General features: G+C 51.5%; 1 protein-coding gene across 1 annotated transcript in view; it reads left to right on the top strand.

The window, feature by feature from the left end:
- The window catches only part of wu:fj29h11 (protein NO VEIN), a 23,802-nt gene extending 6,057 nt beyond the window's left edge, over nucleotides 1-17,745 (top strand). The window contains exons 13-36 of the mRNA XM_047031952.1: nucleotides 7-157; nucleotides 1,089-1,201; nucleotides 1,352-1,502; nucleotides 1,888-2,136; nucleotides 2,212-2,421; nucleotides 3,501-3,682; nucleotides 3,832-4,021; nucleotides 4,631-4,773; nucleotides 6,201-6,391; nucleotides 7,568-7,827; nucleotides 7,937-8,171; nucleotides 8,410-8,590; nucleotides 9,265-9,391; nucleotides 9,646-9,726; nucleotides 9,854-10,033; nucleotides 10,329-10,585; nucleotides 10,857-11,005; nucleotides 11,179-11,263; nucleotides 12,187-12,295; nucleotides 13,686-13,817; nucleotides 15,365-15,613; nucleotides 15,775-15,973; nucleotides 16,241-16,412; nucleotides 16,801-17,745. Of these exons, the coding sequence (XP_046887908.1) occupies nucleotides 7-157; nucleotides 1,089-1,201; nucleotides 1,352-1,502; nucleotides 1,888-2,136; nucleotides 2,212-2,421; nucleotides 3,501-3,682; nucleotides 3,832-4,021; nucleotides 4,631-4,773; nucleotides 6,201-6,391; nucleotides 7,568-7,827; nucleotides 7,937-8,171; nucleotides 8,410-8,590; nucleotides 9,265-9,391; nucleotides 9,646-9,726; nucleotides 9,854-10,033; nucleotides 10,329-10,585; nucleotides 10,857-11,005; nucleotides 11,179-11,263; nucleotides 12,187-12,295; nucleotides 13,686-13,817; nucleotides 15,365-15,613; nucleotides 15,775-15,973; nucleotides 16,241-16,412; nucleotides 16,801-17,238 (4,434 nt within the window). The 3' untranslated portion in view covers nucleotides 17,239-17,745. The remainder of the gene's footprint in view (nucleotides 1-6; nucleotides 158-1,088; nucleotides 1,202-1,351; nucleotides 1,503-1,887; nucleotides 2,137-2,211; nucleotides 2,422-3,500; nucleotides 3,683-3,831; nucleotides 4,022-4,630; nucleotides 4,774-6,200; nucleotides 6,392-7,567; nucleotides 7,828-7,936; nucleotides 8,172-8,409; nucleotides 8,591-9,264; nucleotides 9,392-9,645; nucleotides 9,727-9,853; nucleotides 10,034-10,328; nucleotides 10,586-10,856; nucleotides 11,006-11,178; nucleotides 11,264-12,186; nucleotides 12,296-13,685; nucleotides 13,818-15,364; nucleotides 15,614-15,774; nucleotides 15,974-16,240; nucleotides 16,413-16,800) is intronic.

Here is a 17,745-nt window from a genome sequence, read left to right as displayed (position 1 = left end):
TCTCAGGTCAGGGAGGATGTGGAGTCCACAGAGCTCGCCCTGGCCTTCCAGCTGAAGCGGCATGACACAGGAAGTGACATCACAGCCCTGCCCCAGAAGCAGCCTGTGTTCGCCTTCCTGCCTCTCCGCAGCTTCGGCTTCCGCTTCATCATCCAAGGTACACACACACATACACACACATATACATACACCTATACACACACACACACACACAAATGACGGTATACATGTATACTAGGGATGGGCATAATTAATCGACGATCGATTATCGATCATTAAGAATTTCGTCAATGACATTATTTGTTCATCCATAAAACTAAGTCTTGAAGGAATGCAATGGATTTCGCTATGTGACAGCAATTAAACATTTTACCAAACAAAGCCAATGTTTGGAAAAAAACGCCGGGCCTACTCAGTTACCGGCTAGTTTCCATGTATTTCAAAAGTAAACATGAAGAGGTCACGGCTAAGTGTAGCGTGAGACCGTTTTGTCTTAAGAATTACTTTGTTCACTGCCAACACTGCAAAGCTGAGTTTGATACAACTCCTCCACGACTCAAACGATGTACCACTTGAAGAACGTAGCCTACATCCGACCCTGGTTAGTGGAGGTGCATCCTGCTCTCGGTGTTAGCACGGAGGAGCTGCGATGCCCAACGAGCAGAGAAAATTACCCAACAGATCTGCAAGTCCATCGAGATGGATATGCTACCCTTAAGTATTGTTGAGGGCAAAGTTTTTATGAAGCTTTGTTAATTAGCCGGGGGAAAAAAAACGAAGGTCAGTTGTGTTTGAGCACCGGCTTCTAGCTGTCGGCTCCGCTTCTAGGAGTTACAGAAATGGTTGTTCTTCTTGTAATAGCTACAGATCTCAATGCGGAAACACGCTGTGTTTTTTCTATTTTCACTGCATTTTAATATAGCCTATAAAAAGTGAATTTTAATATAAAAAATGTAATGATGAATCGAAAATCGATCGTTAATTCTTCCGACGACCAATGAAGACAATTTAATCGAATGCCCATCCCTAATGTATACCGTATATGTATCGACCCACATTTCAGACTGACTCTTTCTACACTCCTCCAGGGGACTTTGACATCCCCTCGTCCAGGGAGGACGTGGACAGGGACAGCTCCTGGAACCAGTGGCTCCGCTCCGAGATCCCCCAGCTGCTGCTGCACGCCCTGGGGGTCTTCACCGTGAGAGGGGTGGCGGGGGGGGGGGGTTAGGCTAGAGAGACCAGGACAAAAAAATACCTGCATAGAGAGACAGATGATCATGGTGGAATTCTAACCCTCTCTCTCTCTCTCACTCTCTCTCCACCTCTCCGTCCTCTCTCTCCTTGGCAGGATCACCCAGAGTTCAGTGGGCTGAGTGGGCTATGTCACTTCCTGCAGTTCGTGCCTCTTCCTGACGAGGTGCTGGACTTCTTCAAACCTGTCGCCGGGAAGATTATACAGCTGCTCAAGGGCAAGGCCTTCCTACCCACCCTCAGGAAAGGTAGTCCGTCCGTCTGTCAGTCTGTCTTTTTCTCTGTATAGGCTTCTGTCTTTTGTACATTCTCTCCATTCTCTCATATTCTGTCTCTAGAGACCTGTATATTCTATCCATTCTTCTCTCTCTATAGATACCTTCCCCTTCTGTAAATTATCTCTCTCTAGAGACTTTCCCCTTCTGTATATTCTCTCCATTCTTCTCTCTCATTTCTCTCTGTCTCTCTGTCTCTCTTTCTCTCTCTGTCTCTCTCTTTCTCTCTCTTTCTCTCTCTCTCTCTTTCTCTCTCTCTCTCTCCCTCTCTCTGTCTCTGTCTCTCTCTCTCTCTCTCTCTCTCTCTCTCTCTCTCTCTCTCTCTCTCTCTCTCTCTCTCTCTCTCTCTCTCTGTCAGACGGAGTTGTGGAGTACAAGCTCCCATCCCAGGTGGCCGTGTGTCAGGACGCAGTGATCCGCGACGTGATTGGCGGAGAGGAGCTCGACAGGCACCTGTCCCTGGCCTACCTTCACCCTGGGTTGCAGCCAGCCCCGCCCCTCTCCCTCCTCACACACCTGGGGGTCCGACACCTGAGGGGCTCCGACGTTACCACGGTTACCACAGCGATGGCCCAGGAGCTGGTGCAGGGAGAAGGGATTAACTCAGGTGTGTTTGTGTGTGTGCAAGAGATTGTGTGTGTGTGTTCTTGTTGGGTTAACAGTACCCATGCTTGTGTTCCAGCCCAGGGCCTGCGTGCTCTGGCCAGGCTGCTGGTGTGTAACTTCCGGGCGCTGCAGCAGGGCTATGGAGAGGCTGATGCCATACTGCAGGCCCTCCGAGAGCTACCCATAATCCCCCTGGCGGACGGGCGCGTGGTGGCGCTGGGCAGGGAGAGGGTCTTCTTCCCCTTGGATGACAAGACCAGCAAGAAGACCTCCAATACTCAAACAGGTAGAACCTTCTAGATCTGGACGTTAATGACTCCGAACCTTCTAGAACTACACCTTTTTAGGACTCAGAACCTTGTAGAACTCTGGACTTGTAGGACTTAAGTTTTCCCTGCCGCAACCACACCAGAAGAACCTTCTAGAACTCCTTGTTCGTTCCTGTTTGGTGTAGTTTCACTAGGTATAAGATAACGACGAGCAGAAAGCGCTTTTCCATCAAAGTTTGCTGACAACAGGATCTCTTTACCACCTAGTTCAAAATAAACCGTTATAACAATCTCTCTCACACACACACCCACACGCCATCACCCACACAAACGTGCGCCAAAGTAAGAGAGTATGACTATTTTCCCCTCCATGCTTGGTCTCGGTCTAAGTATAGACACACAGACACAGAGGTTGGGAACAGCAGAGGTGTTTTGCGTCATCACACACACAAAAAGCACCCAAAGGCGGGAACCATGAATAATAGATTTTCAAGCTCTGATGTAAGCATCTATCAGAGTTAGTCACACACACAACCACATGCACACTTGGGTATGTACACGCACACACACACGCACACACACACAGACACACACACACACACTCTCACAGGACAGCTCTGCAGTATTCATGGGGAATAAACTGGTTTGGCTCTTTGAGTGTTTTCTATGTTCCATCAGTTCTGCATCACCTCCTCCAACCTCCACTGCCTGATCTCTCTCTCTCACCCTTTCTGTTCATCGCTCTCTCTCTTTCACCCCCCCCCTCTCTCTTTCACTCACCCTTTCTGTTCATCTCTCCCCCTCTCTTTTCCTATTTTCTCTCAGTCTTCTGGTCTCCATCTCACACTTCCATCTTTCTCTCTTCCTCTCCTCTCCTCTGAGCGTTCCAGCCTGCAACACAGTGGCGATTTTAGACTCTTTAGGGGTGCTCAAGCACAACCTAAAATTCATCTCAGCACTCCAAAAAATAACAGTTATAAAGAAAATTTAATTACTATTATATTAAGTTGTAGTGCTCTAACGTGTTTAAACAATGTTTAGATATTGTTGGCACATCATTATCGTTTCATTTGATGCTGGTCACTCTCACTCTCAGGGTACCTGGGGGTGCTGCACGGGGACGTGAGCGTGGTGCAGCCCGGCCTGCTGAGCTGCGTGGAGCCCCTGGAGCGACAGCAGGTGCGGGAGCTGCTCAAGAGGCTGGGGGTCCATCACCTGGAGCCCCGGCACCTGCTGCAGCAGCACATCTACCCTGCCCTGAAGAGCCACGCCTGGAAGGTAACCCCCACACACACGCACACACACACACGTCTAAGGGTTTATTGGATGTGTTATTCCACGAGGTCCGAAATCCCTTTCCACTGACTCCATGTCCTCTTCTCTCACTCTACCTCCCCCTCGCCCCTCCCCCATCTCCCCCCGCGAAGTCCAAGCCCGAGGCGGTGGTGGTGAGCTACCTGGTGTTCATCAAGCAGCATTCGCCCTGCAGCCAGGAGTTCAGCGACCCGGACACCGCAGTCCCCGTCCTCACCAGCAGGGGGCTGCTCTGCCCCCGACAGGACAGAGTCCACTTCTCGAAAGAGTACGGCAACGAGGACCTGCCCAAAACCCTGCCAGGTAACACACACAGAGCTGCATACGCTCTCACACAGCAGCACCCTGCAGGAAACGTGAAAGTGGGATTGAATGGCGTCCACGCCACTGGGCTTGGGAAATAGTCTAGGAAGCCTTTGTGCTATTGTGCCTGTCTTCTACTGAAATATGACAACTTGTTGTGCAGTGAGTGTGTGCGCGTGTGTATGCCTGAGTGTGTAGCCTTCTTTGTGGGGTGATTGTGCGATTGAATCCCTTTGTCAGGGGGAAAGAAGGCATGAAATGCCAGGGAAGTGTGTGGGTGTGTGTGTGTGTGTGTGTGTGTGTGTGTGTGAGAGAGTTTAGGAGGGGTGCTGGGGGGGCTTGTGTGAGTGTTATGTAAGGGATAGAGAAGTGGACGTGGTGTGGAAAATGGATCAGAACGCTTGACCGGCCTGTGGAAAGATAGAGAGAGAGAGAGAGAGAGAGAGAGAGAGAGAGAGAGAGAGAGAGAGAGAGAGGCAACGTGAGATGAATAGTGACCACCACCACTCAGTGTTCTCTCCCTGCTTCTCATCTCCCATTATGCCTCTCTCTCTCACCGTCTCTCTCTGGGTTTTCTATCCCCCCCCCCCCCCCCCCCCCCCCCCCCAGGGTGTGAGTGGGTGCTGCTGAGTGACTGCTATGTGCAGACCGACGGGGACGTGGCAGGCTGGAGGGACCTGTTCTCCAGGCTGGGCGTCCGAGACCGCCTCATCATCCGCAAGGAGAGACGCACACTCTCTGCTAAAGAGCTGGTGAGGAGTGTGTTCTGTGTGTGTGAATGTTTGCATGCGGGTGAAGGTGCCCACTCAAGTTCAAATTCCAAAACTCTCTGCGAACGAATCACATACAAATGAACGAATCACATACAGATGAACGAATCACATACAAATGAACGGATCACATACAAAGAAATGAATCGCGGAGAAAAAAAAGCGGATTTCAACCGAACTGACAGATCACGTACGAATCAACAAATCCCCTACGGATGAGCAAATCTCACAACATCAAACAAACCCAAAAACTAAATCAAATGAATCCCAATCAGAGAAACGAATCCCTAACAAATTCAACCTCTCTATAAAGGGCAGCCCTCAGAGAGTGTCCCAGGGTCACACAGCAGGTCTGTCAGTGCTGGTAGGGCCCTAAAGACAAGCATTCCCTCTGACTTGTGATCCTGACAGCGGAGATATTTTGGGCACCTGCAGACAGAGATGATGATGGAACGATCAAAGGCTTCCATGCGCAATATTTACTGGTTGCTTGGAGACCGTGGGTCTGGTTAGAATGTACCAGACACTGAGTGGCATGACCTATGGATCAGAGGTGCTGTCTGATCTGGGGTGACTCAGCCCAGGCTAGAGTAATCTATACACGATTAACGGATGAACAAAGCAGCTGTTCTGACTCGAGGGAGATCCGTGTTCGGACAGCGTCTGGTTTTAGAGCGGGATTAGAACACATGATGACATACGGCATGATCGATTGGTTTTGAACCACGGTTATAGATTATTGATTAGGTATTTTTTATTTGGACTGCAGAAAGAGAGTTTGACTATTTCAGTGGGTGACTGACTGTCCGAACAAGGTTTCCACAATTGAATTCCTTTCCATTTTTTCTCACCCTGTCCCCTCTGAACTCCATTCCTCGATCAATTTCCATGTTGTTATTGCTTTGCCTTTGTTTCATCATCATCATCCTCTCCTGCTTTCCATCCATCCCTCATTTCATCCCTCACTCCCTACGTCCCTCTATCCCTCCCTTCTTTCATCCCTCCCTCTCTACCTCCCTCCTTCCCTCTCTACCTCCCTCCTTCCCTCTCTACCTCCATCCCTCCCTCTCTACCTCCATCCCTCCCTCTCTACCTCCCTCCTTCCCTCTCTACCTCCATCCCTCCCTCTCTACCTCCATCCCTCCCTCTCTACCTCCCTCCCTCCCTCTCTACCTCCCTCCTTCCCTCTCTACCTCCATCCCTCCCTCTCTACCTCCATCCCTCCCTCTCTACCTCCCTCCTTCCCTCTCCACCTCCATCCCTCCCTCTCTACCTCCATCCCTCCCTCTCTACCTCCCTCCTTCCCTCTCTACCTCCATCCCCTCCCTCTCTACCTCCCTCCTTCCCTCTCTACCTCCATCCCTCCCTCTCTACCTCCATCCCTCCCTCTCTACCTCCCTCCCTCTCAGGCCTCCAGCCCCTGGGCAGTGGAGAGTGCATTGGGGCCGTGTGGAGCCAGGGGGCCAGAGGGGGGGTATGTGCTGGATGACTACCCCAGCGAGGAGTTCCTGTCCCTGGCCACCGCTCAGCTGCCAGCCCCCACCCTCCTGGAGCAGAGGAGAGCTCTGCTGGAGCTGCTGCACAGCCACTGGGACACAGGGTAAACACACACACACACGTACCCACACGCACATACATCTCACTCTGCTTATCTCGGTCTGGTCCTCTCTCTCCGTCATACACCAACAAACAAACACACACACACGCGCTCAGCAACACTCTCAAGTACTTGAATTGCGTACTCGTACAGCAAACCCTGAACCGACTTCAGACGCGTGTGCCTCTCTGATGAATCGTGTCATTTCAGGGGTTGCGGAACAAGTGTGTCTGTGCGATTAGGGTTAGGGACGAACCCCATCCCTCCCTACCGTGGTCCGAGTGTGATCACGTGACGTGGGTTCAGAGCCACGGTCCCCCGAGTGCCGAGCGGTGGCCCGAGGGCAGAGGCCGGGGCGTCAGCCTGTGTTTGGGCTGCGGCCCGCTCCGCCTGTCTGGGTCAGGCCCGGGGGGGTTTTCACATGGCGTTCCCGCAGAGAACAGTACACAGGCCACAGCTACGCAGCACTCACTGTAGTGATTTAGTTTGTAGAGTGTGTGTGGGTGGGGAGTGGGGGAGAGATGGACCGAGAGAGTGTGTGTGTGTGTGACTGAGTGTGTGTGTGTGTGTGAGTGTGTGTGTGGGTGTGTGAGACTGTGTGTGCGTGTGGGTGTGAAAGAGAGAAATCGATCAGGTCACCCGTTCAGAAGAGGGGGGAGAAAAAAAAGACACAACGATAATGAGTTTCAGAGTGCTCTAGAGGTCCGACCTGCCATGCCAGGGTAATGATGAGGGGGGGGTATTGGAAGAGGACCACAGGCCCGGGCCGCGAGGCCCATCTTTGTCCGTCACGCTCTCCATACCTCCCTGTCTCTCCCTGTCTCTCTGAGCAACACATTCTTGCCTCTCTGGCACCAGCTCGTACCCTTACCCCAACCTCCCTCCTTCTCCCTCCCTCCTTCTCCTCCCCTGCTACTATGCAGTGTGTGTGTGTGTGTACACGTGTGTGTGTGTTACACTCCAGTGCCCCCGTAAGCTCTGTAGAATGTAGGCCAGGGAATATGAACATGCTCACAGTTGTAGAAGTTGCCTACATTAAGACTATTCTGTCATCCATAAATAGTTGATATGGTCTCTATATTCAGTCACGGGCGAGTGGTTTACAGTGTGTTTTTACTACGTTCTCCTTGTCCTCTCGTTCCCCCTTTCCTTCATTTTTTCTGTCTCTCTCTCTTTCAGTGACCAGTACTCACAGTACCTCACAGCCCAGGTGATTGACAGCGAGGGACGTCCAATCAAAGAAACCAAGTCCTCTTTCTCCCACTTCCTGTCCCGCCTCCCGTGGGTCCCAGCCTATCGTCTGCAGCCAGGCGGGGGGAAAGAAGTCGAGTATCTTTGTCCTAACTTGGTCTACCTGTTCTCACCCGAGGTCCACAGTTTACTGGGGACCCATGTCTGCTACGTGGACATGCAGTCCAGTGACATGACCAATGCTCTGGGTATGTGTGTGTAGTGTGTGTAGTGTGTGTAGTGTGTGTGTGTGTGTGTGTGTGTGTGTGTGTGTGTGTGTGTGTGTGATAATGACTATAAATTACTTTCTTCTTGTAGGCATGAGACAAACCCTCTCAGTGGAGGAGGTGATTGGCTACCTGAAGAAGTGGTGCGTCAAATCGAAGCCAACTTTTGGTCCAGAGGAACAGGAAGAGGAGTCCGAAGGGTCAGAGTTCACGTCTGCACCGGAGCACATCCACAACGTGTACGCCTTCCTGCACAAGAACTGTCCTCCCAGCAGACTGAAGGAGCTGTTCCTTCACAACCCAGCCATCTTCATTGAGTACAAGAGGTGCGGATTAGCATAGCATAAACTATCATAGCATACCATAATAAATCATAGCATAATCGATCATAGTTTAGCATAAAATATCATAGCATACGAGTAAGGGTTAGCAAAATCTGTCACATATTGAGCAATCTCCAAATGAATACACGCACACAAAGAATAGTTTTGAGAAGAACATCTGTTATTGCAGAGTGATTACTGTGAAACATGAAATAGAGGGCATATCTGCCTGTTCCTTCAGGGGCGAGGAGTGGTGTTCTGGAAGGTTCTACCACCTGAAGGAGGTGTGCTGGAGCGACCCGACGGCCATGTTCGTGCGGTACCAGTCTCTGACCCGCGGGCCAGCCAGCCCCCTGCAGGAGCCCCGAGTCCTGGCCCCCTTCTACGGGCCCCTGGAGGGCATGAGGGACCTGTTCACACGGGTACGAACCCCCAGCCTGGACCCCTCTACACAGGGATGAGGGCTACTCGGGGTCAGGGATGAGGGCCTCTCGGGGTCAGGGATGAGGGCCACTCTGGGTCAGGGATGAGGGCCACTCGGGGTCAGGGATGAGGGCCACTCGGAGTCAGGGGTGAGGGCCACTCGGGGTCAGGGATGAGGGCCACTCGGGGTCAGGGATGAGGGCCACTCTGGGTCAGGGATGAGGGCCACTCTGGGTCAGGGATGAGGGCCACTCTGGGTCAGGGATGAGGGCCACTCGGAGTCAGGGACGAGGGCCACTCGGGGTCAGGGATGAGGGCCACTCAGGGTCAGGGATGAGGGCCAGAGTGGTTGATTGCTCAGGGATGATGATCACTTAGGGATGAAGTCGACGAGATTCAAAGCAGAGGATCATTCAGGGGACCCTGTTCCAATCTGTCATTCATCTTAAAAAGTCCCACTCTAAACTCAATTTCCTTCAATTTCTCACTGAGAGAGAGGTTTATTTGATTGTTTTGCAGTTCCAACAATTTGCAATTTCTTGCAAATGTGCAATTTCTGGATCTGTGAATATTTCTTTCATACTTATGTGCCTTTTATCCTGTGTGTGTGTGTGTGTGTGTATCCATGCCTCTGTGTGTGTGTGTGTATCCATGCCTCTGTGTGTGTGTATAGCTTTTGGCTGTGGAGCCCAGTCCCTCCATGCTCCAGTACGTGGGCCTGCTGGAGCTGGTCTGCTCCTCCACTCCTCTGGCCACCGGAGACATCCTAAAGGACGTGTCTGTCCTCTACGCTGCACTGGGTGAGACACACTCTGCCTCTCTCTCTGCCTCTGCATGGCTGCCTCTCTCTCTGCCTCTCTCTGTATCTTTCTGTGTCTCTCTCTCTGCCTCTGCATGTCCGCCTCTCTCTCTGCCTCTCTCTCTGTATCTCTCTGTGTCTCTGCCACTGACTTCTCTCTCTCTCCTTGTCTCTTCTCTGTACGACTTTGTCCTCTATCGGGTGTGCGTCATCCTTCTCTCCTGCCCCTCCTCCTCCTCCTCCCCCCTCCTGCAGGGGAGAAGTGCAAGACCACCAGGGCTGGGGACCTGGAGCACATCCCTCAGATCAACCCCAGCTACTGCTCCACTCTGAAGGGTAAGGAACACACACACACACACACACACACACACATACACTGCATACACGCTACACAGACACACACCTATAAACCGTGTTCACACACACACATTCTCTCTCTTACCCGTGGCCTCCCCTGCTCCAGGCATGCTGCTGGATAAGAGAGTGTTCCCCACCAAGGACAACACCTGGGTCGGCCTGGCCAGCAGACCCATGGTCGCAGACAGCAGGGAGCTGGAGAAGATCTTCAAACCCTACCGCGAGGTGTGTCTGCTCAGCCTGCCCGCCTCCGACAAGAAGGCCCCCAGGACCGGACCCCTCCACGGTACGCTGGCTGCACCCCCTCCCTCCCCTCCCCCTCCCCTCCTCTAGCAGTGGCAGCTGCGTGCTTCTGGTTGTACCCCCTCCCACAGACAGCTACCGGCTACTGACAGCTGTAGTGCAGTGGTTCCCAGATGGGGACTCGTAAATATATGGGCTTCGCGTCAGATAAGGACGGGTGTTGATTACGCGTTGTAGACGGGGGAGGTGAGGGCTGTGCGTGTTAGTCTGTGTGTGTGGCTGTGTCACTGAATGCATCTTTCAAACGTCCCTCCCCCTCTTCCCCCCCCCCCACCCAGTCCGGTCGGTGGTGTTCAGCGAGGAGAACCGGGCTCTGTTCCTGGAGGCCTGCGGCGTTCCCCGGCTGTCCCAGCAGGTCAGCACCGAGGCCCAGACGGAGAACTTCCGTCCCTGCCCGGCGCTGCAGGCGCTGGTCGCCTCGGTGGTCCCCTACGTCCAGAGGTTCCTCTACCACCACGAGGAGATGAGCGAGCTCTACCCAGAGCTGCTGGAGAGCAACATCGCTCAGAGCCTCCGACAGCTCAGCTACGGACAGGTGAGGTGGAGAGCCTCGCCTTCAGGAACCTCACCTTGGAACCTCACCTTGGAACCTCGTCTTAGAACCTCGTCTTAGAACCTCGTCTTAGAACCTCGTCTTAGAACCTCGTCTTAGAATCTCGTCTTAGAACCTCGTCTTAGAACCTCGTCTTAGAATCTCGTCTTAGAACCTCGTCTTAGAATCTCGTCTTATGGACGGGAAACTAGAACCTGGAGTTAAGGTCCTTTGCTGAGGCGTACGTGTGTGTGTTGCACGTGTGTGTGTGTAGGTAGGGAAGCTGTACACTCGCTACCTGCTGTCCCTGGCCGATGAGGAGGCTCCCATCGTGGAGATGACGGATGTGATCTGCATGCTGAAGGACAGGAGGGAGTTCTACATCCAGAAGGACCACCTCTCAGCCAAGCTGGACATCTGCAGGTGTGTGTGTGTCTGTCTGCATTGGGTGTGTCTGCATTGGGTGTGATGGGTGTGCGTTGGGTGTGCGTTGGGTGTGCGCTTCATTTGTGCTTCCATGCCCTTCATTTACGTCGGGGTCGTTGTGACCCATGCTTCAAATGTCGAGGTGTTTGTGTGCGCGTGTTTTTTCCCAGAGAGCTGGCGACACTCTTCAGCACTGAGACGAACCACAGGAAAGAGCTGGCTCATTTCCTGAGTGGCCTGATGACCTCACTAAATGTAAGTGACATCGCCGGATATTGTGTGTGGGGTCGAACCTGTGATCATGGCAGATGTGTGCTTGACCTTCTGTAGGCACGGTGTGGACGTCAGTTTGAATAAAAGCGTCAACGTAAACGTGATGTACAGCCCTCCTGTGATCCATTGAAAGAGAGACTATCTTTCTTTCTCTCATTCATTCCATTTTCACCCTCAATTCGACTCTGTAGATGTGCTCTCCCTCGATCTCTCTCTCTATCTCCCTCTCCCTCTCTGTTTCTCTTTCAATCTCTCTCTCCCTCTGTCTCTCTTTCTCCCTCTCCATGCCATACAGTCTGTCTCATCCCTCTCTCTAAACATAACCCACCAGAGGGGCTGACAGGAGCTAGGATTAGTGGGGGGGGATATTCAGCGCTTACATGGCAACCCGGAGCTCCGAGCACCGTGTTAATGCCGTCTCAGTCGTCAGGCACCAGACGGAAAGCTGAACACACCTCCACATCGTGCATGATATGACTTAATGAAGAACTTTCTGGAGCTGTAGAAGCTCCGGGCCAGCTCCAGGACTGGGTTATGTAACACAGACTGTCTGACGAGGACTAATTGCATAATTGTCAGAAATCTGAAATCATCATCATGCCTGTCCAAAAAACGCCAGAAGTCTGGTATATTAGCATATGTATGCATATTCATGAGTCTTCAGGGAACCATCAGCCCTTCCTGCTCATTATTCCACAGGACTGATCAAACGGCTCATTCTAGAACATTCTAATTAGGTCATCAACATTATAATGAGATAAAACGCATCTGAAACTCTGAAGAAGAGAATTCTTCCCCTATTTCCGTGTGTGTGTGTGGGGGATGTTTTGGTTCGTAATGAATATGCTGTTTTTACCCTCTGTGTGCGTGTGTGTGTGTCTGGGCCTGTGTGTGTTTGTGTGTAGGACCCCGCAGCTCTGAAGAGGTTCCTGCTCAAGGAGGACATCAGAGATCTTCCTGAGAACGAGGTGGTCTGGGAGGTTCCCCAACCTGTGGAAGCCAAGCCTGAACCAGGTAGCTGCCATCTCGATAGCCACTTGCTGGTCAAACTGCTGTTTGTGGTGGTCATACAAGCTACTTAGGTCAGGTTCTTAACCCGTAACAAGTCACCACAAGGTGTACTGAGCTCAAAGGAGACTTGGTGCTGCAGGCTGTATGAAGTCCCCCCTGCTCCTGGGCTCCCAGGCTGGGCTGGGGGCTGGACTGGAGAGGTGTTGTTCTGGAAGCTGTGTGCTGTTGGCTCTCTGCCTTCCTGTCACCCCTCTTCCCCTAAGGGAGGTCACGGAACATGGGAACATACCATCTGGTTGTCATCGGGAGGGAGGATTTTCCAGACTTTTGGAACCTGCTCAGGGCTGTGTGTGCGGGTGTGCGGGTGAGAAAGAGACAGACGCAGAGAGAGAGAAAGTGTGAAAGAAAGAACGAGAGATAGTGTGTGTGTGTTAATAAGCGATGGTGAGACTAATTACTGCTGGTCTGTGCTGTGTGGCTGTGATTAGGCAGCACAGACATGCTGAGAGAATAAGGTGTTTCTCTCGTTCACACTCTCATTCTTCTTCTCTATCCTCCACTTTGACACATCCAATCCATTCCAACACCCAATTTCAACCTCATTTCATTACATTCTAAATGTTCTCAGCAATTGCAAGCCAGACACACGCAAGCTCAAACACACACACACGCACATGCAAAAAGACACACACACTCATGCACAAACGCACACACAGCGAGCTTGCCCACATACGTTCGTGGAGTGTTGCCTGTATGCTAATCTGGGTGTGCTCTGTTCTGTGTCGGGTGACATAAAAGAGCAGCTGTTGCCAGGGCTCAGACACTGAGAGAAGATCCTCCACTGCACAGTGTGTGTGTCCACAACAGAACACGCGCACACACACACACACTCTGTTTCTCTCTCTCCGTTCACACACGCGCTCTTTCTGTCTCCTTGTCACACATATGAGAACCGCAGCACATATGCTCAGAAACACAGACGCGCTCAGAAATTGGGAAAATACGCACACTCTGATGAACAAGCGCACACGCACACACAAATGTGTACACACACTCACACACACAGCCATAAGGATGTACATATAGGGGTTATTCATTTGACAAAATCCAAATCGATAATATATGTAACTTGCTGATGGAATTTGACCAGGATGTGTGAGGCATTTTGAAAGGATTGCTTAGTCGGAAAATGAATGTACCTTTGTGTTTAGGAACATTTTGTCTATTCCCCCTCCCCCCTTCTCTGTTCACCCCTATCCCATCCTCTCCTCTCGTATATACTCCACCCCCATCCTCCCCTCCCCCATCCTTACCTCTCCCATCCCCCCTCGCCCCCTTTCTTTCTCCATCGTCCCCTCTCCCCCCTCATTCGGTCCTCTCCTCCCCCCTCCAGTGTTTCCCGGGGGGCCCCAGGCTGTCCGAGCCCCAGAGGAAGCTCCTAGTCCCAGGCAGGAGACCGGCGAGCAGGTCCTGAACCACTGGCCCCCACGCTCCTCTCTCTCCAACGCACCCTCCAACTCCTCAGGTACCCCACATCGCCGTCGAGGACGAAACATGGCAGCTACGCCACACTATTATATGTGTGTACGTACGGCCGGTAGTACAAAATATGGCACTTTCACTCTGCGTGAGGGCCTAGTACTGTGGGTATACAGTATGGTGCGTGTTTGGGATCTCCTAAGAGCACAGGCGTCAAACTCAAGGCCCGCGACTCAAACTCAAGCGGAAGCTTAATGGGGAATTGAAATAAGTCTACGCTGCTCTACAGCGTGCATTGACCAGAAACGACATCTCTCACCATGCATTTCGATTGTGTTACGGCAAAGTGACAACATCCCGCCTCTAGAAAGCACAGTGTTTCCCACACATAGACTAATTTGTGGCGGTGCGCCACAGAATCAACACCGCCCGCCACACATGAAACGCAATTCGTTTTATCGCGATTTAGGTTAAAACACGCAGCGTATTCGTTCCGCTGCATTTCCTTTCCCCTGCCCTCCCTCCGTCTCTCTGTCACTCATGCGTCTTTCTCACATATGCACACAGTCACAACGTCAGCACACGTTAGCAACAATGCATACATACGCCGTTCTAGTAAGACCGACAGCTATATCAGCGAGCTTTCAGCATTAGTGCCGTAGCTAAAAGTCGAGGAAAGTTTAGGCTACTTTTCGCTAGGTACCTTACTCCAAGATTCCCCTTCTTTTATTGGTGAGAAGTCTCAGGAGCTAGCTACTTACCCGGCGTCCTGGAGCCAACCAGTTAAATAGTTGTTTAGCACTAGTGTGGCTACATACATAATGCAGAAATGATATATTAGTTGTTGTTAATTTTGTGAAGGTGTGAATCATTTAGGATTAATATTTAATGTAACAAATTATTAACAAATTAACTGTGTAACAAATTATTAGCGAAGGAATTATTACGACTAACCCCCACCCCCCTCCCCGCCACAACTAGTTTTCTAATCTGTGGGAAACACTGAAGCAGTGTATGCACATCAGTGTTAAACGCTAAGTTTAACTGGGTGAAGGAAAGCATGGTTTTTAATGACAGCACTCCAATGCAGCCGGTTCTGCAAACATACCCCAAGGTCCTCGGGCATTCAACCCAAGTTGGTATCGCTCTCGAACTTGGTTAGAGTACTCAGCCAAGCTAGCATGTTTCTGCTTCCCTTGTCGACAATTTGGAGCCAGAAATGATGAAGACATCACCTTCATTAGACAAGGTTTTACCAATTGGAAAACGGCAAAGTTTATTTTACATAAAGCTCAAAAAGCTATGAAGGGCAAAACATTTTGCTCTCGCGCTATGCGCGCTTGCATTTTGACACCAAACACAGAGATAAATATGCCAAATTTATCCTCCAAGAAAAACCGCAGATTGTCCAAGAATTTAAAGGCGGACGTCAATTGCAGCATAATAGGCCCTATGTTCACAAAAGCTACAACTAAAACACCATGTTTTTACATCGTTACTGACGTTACATCGTAGTTACAACTGGCCCCTTTGACGGCAACCATAATGCTGATGTGGCCCACGGTGAAACTGAGTTTGACACCCCTGCCTTAGAGCGTAAGGGGACTGGGCCGCTGGAGGCAGTGTTGAGGATGTGGCCCCCACCCCCGGGTCCAGAGGACGCCGGCAGAGAGCCCCCCCCAGGGAGGTGCAGCGGTGAGGGCAGCGACGGAGCCCCTGGACCCCCCCTGGGTCAGAGGTCAACCGATCGCCCAGCTGACGGTAACCATAACCTACCTCCCAGAGACCACACCCACGCCAGCCACCAGGGTGCCGTTGCAACCTCGGGGACGTCAGGTCCAGGTGAGGTGTTCCGGAACTTTCTTGGTTGTCCTCTGGTTAGTCTGGAATCGATACCATCTGCAGCTTGTAGCTCTAGTCATTTAATATTGCTCTTCTACATACACACACACACACACACTTTCTCACACCTACACACACACTCACACATATTTTCATTTCAGGTGTTAAGAGGGAGAGTGGTGTGGAATCAGAACCAAACACAGACTCTGGATCGCACCGTACCACAGGAAGAGGAGAACCCAGCGTTGAACCTGAGAGGGAGAGGACTAGTGGTGCCAGAACCCAAACAAACCTGGCTGGCTCAGGAGCGACCAGGCGGGGCTCGGACCCAGACCAGACCAGCCTCCGGAACCCTCCAGAGTATGACCTCTCTCTCTCTCCCTCCCTCTCTCCTTCCCTCTCTCTCTCTGCTCTCTGGAGGGCCAGGTTATCGTTACCATCTCCAATTGTTCACCTCCATAACCCTCATTCGCGTCGCTTCCACTCCTCTTTGCTCTTATCCTCTCTTCTTCCTCTTTTCTCCTCTATTGTCCTCTTCTCCTTTCTTCTCTAAGATTTCAAAATGTTTCCTATTCTCACCTCCTTCCTTCCTTGTAATATCTCCTTCTTCCTCTTCTCCGCCCCTAGTTCCATCTTGGTCCCTGACGCAGTGGTCTCCAGCGTGTTCCACGGGGCTGGAGGGGTAGGGGACTGTGGCCAGCGTCCTCCCCTGGCCATGGACTCCCCTGTGTGGGGGAAGTCCCAGCAAGCACACCCCCTCCTGGAGGACCTGGAGCTCACCTGCCAGAGACCCACCACCGTGAGTCCCTGATACACTGGAGACGACCTTGTATACAGTAGAACCAAACAAAGGATATGATCGATGGGGGTGTCTAATAGGAGAACAATGGAACTCTGGGGATGGGAAGGGGTCAGGAAGGAGAAGGGGATGGCTCTAGCCTTCAACAGTTATCAACTTGACCCCAGAGAGATGGAGTCTCAGGGAGTCAGGCGGTGAGGGAGTCGGGCTAGTAGTCAGAAGGTTACCGGATCGATTCCCCGCCGTGTCAAATTATGTTGTGACGTTGGGCAAGGCACTTCACCCTACTTGTCTCAGGGGGGAATGTCCCTGTATTTACTGTAAGTCGAGCGTCTGCTAAATGTAAATGTAGAGATGGGGGCTGACGTGTGCGTGCGTGTTCCTGCAGGTGGTGTTCTCCGAAGAGCCCCGTGACCTGGACAGCATCGGCGCATGGGGCGAGCGGCTGGTCTTCTCCTTCCTCACCCACTGGAGAGACGGCGACGAACCCGGACGCCCCGCCCACATCACCTGGTCCAACCAGAACGGGGAGAGCGGCCAGCCCTACGACTTCAAGATGACCTTTGATCCTCCGGCGGAGGAGGAGGGGGAAGGAGGAGGGATGACGAGGGAGGTGTTTGTGGAGGTGAAGGCCACCGTGAAGAAGGAGAAGGCGTTCATCCACCTGTCTGCTAACGAGCTGGACTTTGCGCTGAGGGAGAAGGAGAGGTACCAGGTGTTCAGGGTGTACAACGCCGGAGACGCACAAAATGTCCGCCTGTGTCGCATCCAGAACCTGGCTCAGCATCTGCACACCAAGGACCTGCAGCTCTTCCTGTTTGTCTAGGACTCTCATTGGACGGCTCGATGACGCTCACTGCATGTTTTATTATTTTATTGTATTATTCGCGTTCCTATTGAATATTCCAGATTTTTTTAGTGTTTTTTATTGATCAACGTTCAGATCTGTGGAGTCTCTCATATTGGATTGTTTAAATACAGTTTTACGTTTTAAAATTTTATATGAAACCCTGTGCCCTCTCTCCGTCCACCTGTCTCATGAGCTGGTAATGTACTTGAAATGGAAAGTGGGCCCTCCTGTTCCACTGTACATATTTAACCACTTACGTCATTTGTTCAGATGAAAAGAGATCGTTTGTTTTCGAAAAATCAGTAATCACATTTATACTGGAGATGACCTGTAGAATACCTCTTCATTCCAACCTCATCTTTCTGCACTGTTTTTGTTCAGTTTCGGCTCTCAAAACATCCGAAGGTTTAACACTGAATGACCAGAGCTGATACTAGCTTATCACTTGCACCATTCCTTTGTAACAATAAAAGAAAGTTTGTG

This window comes from Hypomesus transpacificus, chromosome 13, assembly GCF_021917145.1.
Source record: "Hypomesus transpacificus isolate Combined female chromosome 13, fHypTra1, whole genome shotgun sequence".
NCBI lineage: Eukaryota > Metazoa > Chordata > Actinopteri > Osmeriformes > Osmeridae > Hypomesus > Hypomesus transpacificus.
This window is presented reverse-complemented; position numbering and strand designations above follow the sequence as displayed.